This window comes from Populus nigra, chromosome 4 (genome assembly GCF_951802175.1).
Source record: "Populus nigra chromosome 4, ddPopNigr1.1, whole genome shotgun sequence".
NCBI classification, from domain to species: Eukaryota; Viridiplantae; Streptophyta; class Magnoliopsida; order Malpighiales; family Salicaceae; genus Populus; species Populus nigra.
In genome coordinates this window covers 9208375-9214974 of record NC_084855.1, presented here as the reverse complement: position 1 = coordinate 9214974, position 6600 = coordinate 9208375, and the positions used below count along the sequence as shown (strand labels likewise).

At 34.0% G+C, this 6600-nt stretch overlaps 1 protein-coding gene across 1 annotated transcript; it reads right to left on the bottom strand.

Moving 5' to 3' along the window:
* Positions 1-5928: 5928 nt before the first annotated feature.
* Positions 5929-6600, bottom strand: LOC133691266 (MFP1 attachment factor 1). The gene has a single exon (XM_062111696.1). It carries the CDS (start codon positions 6577-6579, stop codon positions 6097-6099), a length of 483 nt encoding a protein of 160 aa, XP_061967680.1. The 5' UTR covers positions 6580-6600; the 3' UTR covers positions 5929-6096.

Below are 6600 nucleotides of genomic sequence, written 5' to 3'. Positions count from 1 at the left end.
ACTTTGCTTGTTCGTTGCGTAGAAACAGTTGTTTCCTTCTTGGATGTGCTATGATTCTGCTTCACAGTTTTGAGATATCGAAATACCTCAGGCTTGGAATAGAATCTGAACCCAATTGATGGGTCAACAAAACACTGCAACAGAAAAATGCAGTCACATACAATCTTAAAGGTATGATGAGTAAACTTTATTATGGAGTTATCTTACGGATGATGATAAGTTTGAAGTCATTGAAACAGAACCTTCAAAGTTGGCATGGTTCCCAAATGAAGCAGAAGCATAAGAATTCTATAATGAATTTGCTGAAGTAATGGGTTTTAGAGTGCGTAAAGATAAATTTCGTCATGAAATTGATGGGACACCTAGACAAAGATAATTTGTGTGATCAAAACAAGGCCAAAGGAGATTGAATGGCCCAACATATGTGCGGAAAATCAATTGTTTGGAAACAAGAGCAAATTGTGTTGCTGGAATTGCTTTCACTTCTGATCACACTAATGAGCTTGCCGCTGTAGAACAACACGGCATGCAAGCATCCCATAGACATGTTAGTGAAGCTAAAGCTACTTTGATTGATGAAATGGATGATGGGGGGTGTTAAATCAAGTGTATATGGTTATTTAACTGAGCAGGCAGGTGGTATGCAAAATGTTAGTTTTTTGAAGGATTGTGAAAATTATTTGCGTCATAAGAAGGAAAAAAAAAACTCTTCATGCTGGTGATGGACAAAATGTGTTGAACATTTTAAAAGCATGCAACCTGAAGACCCATCTTTTTTTATGCAATATAAATTGGATGACGACAATCGCTAACCAAGCTTTTGTTTGGAGAGATGCTAGATCGAAGGTGGATCGTTAACATTAACAAAACACTAATGCTTGTGAATAAATTACTCTAACAATACCCTAAAAAAATATTCATTGTAATAGAGTTGTGTTTTTTCTTGGTTTTTTTTTTAATTTTATTCTTTATTGTTTTGAAAATTATGTTTTATAATTTTTTTTATCAAGTTATATACATGTTCATGGATTTAGTTTTTATTTTTTTAATTTCAACCTTTAATAATAGATCAATTGGAAGTGAGGCTTCGTTATTTTTTTTTTATTTATTTTCTATGAATTTATTATGATCCCATGATCTAAATTATAAATTTAACAGGTTAACTCGGGTTAACTTAGATTGTTTTTTTCTGGTCCACTTTTTCTAATTGATTTTTTTCGATTTCATCTTTTAATATTGAATTGGTTGGAAATTAGACTTTATAAATTTTTTTTATTTGCATTCTATAGGCTTATCCTGATCTCATGATGTAGATCGTGAGTTTAGCAAGATGACCTGAATTGACCATATTTATGTTTTTTGTCCTTTAATTGAATTTTTTTTTAATTAGGCTTCTTTTTTTTTTCGATTTGCTTTTTATAAGATTATCGCAATCTCATAGCTTGAATCACATGTTTGGCAAGTTGACTCGGTTCTTTTTTTATTCTTTTTTAATTGAATTTCTTTTTTCAATTTCACCCTCCAACAACTCAATCTTCTTCTTTTTCTATTTTTTTTTATCACAATTTCATCATTCAATATTAGGTTGTTTTGGAATTAAACTTCAAAATTCTTTTCAAATTTGATTTATATGAAGCTATCCTGGTCTCATAATTCAGGTTGCAGATTTAACAGGTTAATCTAAGTCGATTTAGTTTATTTTTTAGGTTCTTTTTTTAATTAGTATTTTTTTCAATTCCATCCTTCAATAATGGATTGGATGGAAACTAGGTTTTGTAATTATTTTTTATTTATTTTATATGAGGTTATCTTGATTTCATGATCTAGGTTGCGAGTTTTGCAAGTTAACTCGAGTTGACTCGAGAAGGTTTTTATCTTTTTTTTAATTTAATATTGTTTTTCAATTTCATCATTTGACATTTGATTAATTAAGAATAGACCTTCATTATTTATTTTGATTTATTTTCTATATAATTATCACAGTCTCATAACCAAGGTTATAAACTTAATAAATTAACTCGAATATAGTTAATATATTGTTGTCTTAATATTCAAAAAAATATATCTAATATATTACCATATTAATATTTTTTAAAAGATCTCAACTAATATTCAATAAATTTTAAGTTTATAATTTAATTTTTTTAGAAATAGCAGTGCAGCACAGGGCAACAATGTATTCTTTTAAAAAAAAGACATTTAGCATGTGGAGATGGAGATGGAGACGGAGACAAAACCCAATTTTGTCTGGATTATACATTGCATATAAGCGCGTTTAGAACGGCATTGAATGATCCCAAGTTAACAACAATTACGCAAGGCTAATTTAGCCTCAAAACACTCTGTACTTTCAATCAACAGTATTTAGTCCAATACTCATTTCCTCTTGATGTTAATGCTCATGAATTAGAAGACAGAAGGCAAGGCTTTCAATCTTAATTTTGCTTGAACCTTTGTTGATTCATTATTGGTGACTCAGATCTAATCTTGCATTCTTATGTGCATTATTTTTTAACAGGGTCCTGCAATTTTTTTCAAAAGAAAGATCCTATACTGCAAAGTTATGCATACCAGAACCAGACAGCTTGCAGATTATGCACTGGACAAACATAACTTCGGAAACCACTGCGGTACTCAGCCTTAACACAACATCATCAATTAGAAGCAGAAAAGCTCATTTGGTTCCTTAACAAGAAGTCAAACTGAAAACTCCGACTTTCATAATCAACACAGGCCATGAGAAAAAATGTGAATGAGTAACCAAACTACTAGCACAAGAAAACCCAAAATAATAATGGGCCAAACACATTACAGTAAGGATAAGCAAGAAACTCTCAAAAACCAAGGATCTTTCCAGGAAAAAAAAAACAAAATCATTTTGATTTCATTTCATATGCAGAATACTTAAAATCCAGATCAGAAACAACCATTACCGCAACAATCCATCATCACAATCACTTTTAGAACCCAAAAACCAAATCCACTCCAAGATTAAAAGAGCTAAGAAGTGACATCCATGGAAAAATCACCAAGATCTTGAAGTAGAGATGTAGAAGCAGATTACGTCAACCAAAAGCTTGATTTCTCTGATCAGTGCTTGCTACGCCATGATTTGTGGAGATAGAAACAAGGTCTCTCTTTTGGACAATGAGCAGCTGGTGCAAGATTTAGGGGAGATCAGAAGTAATTTTTCTCAAATGGAGTGGGTTTGTAACGGTCAAATGAGAAGCAGATTTCTCCCTGGTGTGAGAAGCTACAAATTGTAGCCTTTTGTTATACGTGGTTCAAAACTCAGTTTTCAGCGGGTGAGATGCAAATCACAGTTGCTTTTTGTAAACAAACGGGATATTTCTGTGGTTGGGGCAAAACACAGCCCCAACCACAATGCCAAACGGGTTGATCCAATATAATGAACAATAATATGAAATGTCTCTAAAGAGACGGGGGGGATAACAGGACAAGTCAATCCGAAACCTAAGAAACACATTCCAGTTATTCCATGATAGCTTTCTTAAGCATCATAAACAATTGTAATGATCCAAACCCATAGAAGGCAGGGTTGAGAGGCAAGGAATGTAATAGTAAAAGCATGTTTGAGGGGTTCACAAAACCACCGTGTAGATATCCCTCACCTTGAAAACGACAGGAACTCATTCACATCCAACATGGCATGCTCAAACACTGCACTTCAAAGCCTTTAAAGTCAAAATATTATCAACCTAATAGGCACATACACCCAAGGAATAATGGTAGAGCATTGACCTTTCGCCTAAAGCTTATCCTCCTAAAACCAAAGCAGCCAGGCACTGGAGGTGCATTTCAATTCATGAACTCAGTTATCATATATTTACTATGACACACATCATGAGCATAATCAACAGGATCAAAAAGTAATCCACCATTCAAAGGACAATAACCTTTTCCACTGACAAAAAAACAGAAGAACAAGATATTAAAGGGTAAATGTAAAGTGGAGATGCGGTCATCATTGATTAGAGTAGAACACCAATACATGCTTAAACAGAAATATAAACCAAACAAGAAATATTTGCTTGAGAGTACGCCAGGAGGATCCAGTCAAAACAAAAATATAAATATGAAAAACATAAATTAATGTCAGATGAAGAAGTGGAAGTCGCAGAACCATGAGATAGGCTTTTTTTTATTGTACTGCAGCCATACTAAATGATTTAAATTACAGAAAACACAACGAAAAATGACTGCCTTTTGTGCTGCAGTGATATTACTGGTGGCACATTTAAGATCTAACCATTCTCAAAAGTGAAAACTGCCTCACAACCGCCAAACAGAAAGATCATTATATAGTGCAGAAAAAAATGGAGAGGAGAACACTTTCCATTCACTAAGCATAATACAGGAACAATTATAAATATAGGAACTAAGTTAAACTTCAATCAACCAGAAAAGATGATAGAAAACATTATTAATATAAAATTGTCTACGATTGAAACTTCCACAGTTCCGCTTTCCAAAGAACAATTATTTTAAAAAACAACCAGCACAGAGACTTCATATCCACACTCCTCCATGAAAGCTTGCAATCTAGAAATTAGAGAAACAAAAGGATCTGACGTGTCTGGGTAGTAATTGAAGACTCAGCATGTGTATTAGGCTATAGCCTATAGTACACAACATCATCCCATGAGAATTGCATTTGTAATAAACGGTTGACTTAACAATGTCTTCCCATTCATAAGGAAAGGAATTGTTTTCCTTTTAGACATCTCACAACACCAATGATTGTACGAAGAAATATTACAAGAATCTGTAGATTCACAAGATGTGATGAGGTACATTGCTCATTTAATAGATGATCCTCCCAACACTGGATGATGGAAGACATCCTTGGCTCACAACAATCATTTAATAGAGATTGACACTTTTTAATATTTTGGATTGTTGAGATTTTTATCAATAAATTCTAGTAGTGTGATTCGTTATGCTCGACTATGTACTTGATATACAAAAAAGATTTTATCTTTGATGGTCCCAGCTAGAAAGTTTCAATAAGTTTTTTCTAACCTATAGACTACTTACTACTTGGAACACCATCATTCACCATTATTATAAAGTGTTTTGTCAAACTTACTTTTGATATAATAAAGTATAATCCTGGTTTTAGTTTTTGGTATTATTGTGCTATGATGATGATGATATATTTATTTAGTTTATATCACCAATAAAATCACTATCTTTTATAAAAAAAAAAAAAGGATGGAAAATTTCTTTCTTTTCAAACATTAAAATTCCATTCCTAAACTCAAAAGTTTATTACTTTCATTTATGATAAGATAAACATTGATATTTAAAATTGGGGGGAAAATTACTGAGCATGTATATGAAATTTAAGAAAAGGGAAGTTTTTTTCCCTTTGCCTATCATGTTGTCTGAAAAAGAGAAAACATCAATCTGCAGATGGACGATGCATTATATATCATTATATATCGCTTCACTGAATTCTTCAAAAATGGTACTCTAGACTCTAAGTTCAATCTCCATGACCCAGCCATTTTTCTTTCTTCCCATTTCACAACGTGTTCAATTTTTCACTGCTCTGCCGCAATCTAGCATAGTGATTTTATTTCTAACAGATTCTATAAAATTCTGCAATTGAAATTCTATATGGGTAGAAGTGAAAAGCCGTAAAGCCACAAATTTGAGCACTTAAATCAAAGACAAGGGCTTATCAATAAGAAACCACAGTTAAATACATAAAACAGCATTAAGCCCACCGTTAAATCAAATCCCTAACACGAGCAAGCAAGTGCATACAAACACACGTGCTATATGCGCATACATCTAAAACGATTAATGATGAACATGTTCATGAGACCTAGATTTTCAATTCATTGCCGATATCATGATCAAAAATAGACCAGCAAATACTAAACACAAAAACTAAAAAAATAAGAATAAACCCTAGATAATACTATTACTAAATTATTTTCATCGAGTAATCACCATCAAAATCCATAAGTTAATACAGCCAGATCTCAATATAATAAACACCAAACTTTAAGGGAAAAAAATACTCTAAAAACATACCAAGTTTGAAGCTAAAAACCCCTAATTAGATCAACCTGCTTCAGTCTCAACAGAACTTAAAACCTCCTCGCTCACCGCCGATGTTGGCGTCACATCAGCACTCACCGTCTTCGCTGCACTATTATCACCATTTGCGCTTGATCCAGACCGAGCCTTGACGGTCTCTAACATCCGCTTACTGATCTCCTTAGAGTAAAGCTGGACAACCTCGAGTCCGTCATCCTCCGACGATGCCGAGGAGGTGGCAACAGAAAAGGCCTCCTCCTCAATGCGGCGGGAGATTTCGGAGGCCTCGTCATGGGGAACGGTACCGTAGCGCTTGGAGAGAACGGAAGTCGTTGACAAGGTCTCGATTAGGCGGGTGATTACTGAGTCGCGTGTACGTTGAGTCAGTGGCCAGATGCTAAAGGAAATGGCATTTCTTGCCTGCTTCTTTGTATCCGTCACGGATGAATCGTCCTCTGGAGGCGGTGCAGTGGTGGAGACGGTGGTTGTGGTTTCAGAGTCGGACATTTTTTTTTTGTTTGGGGGGGG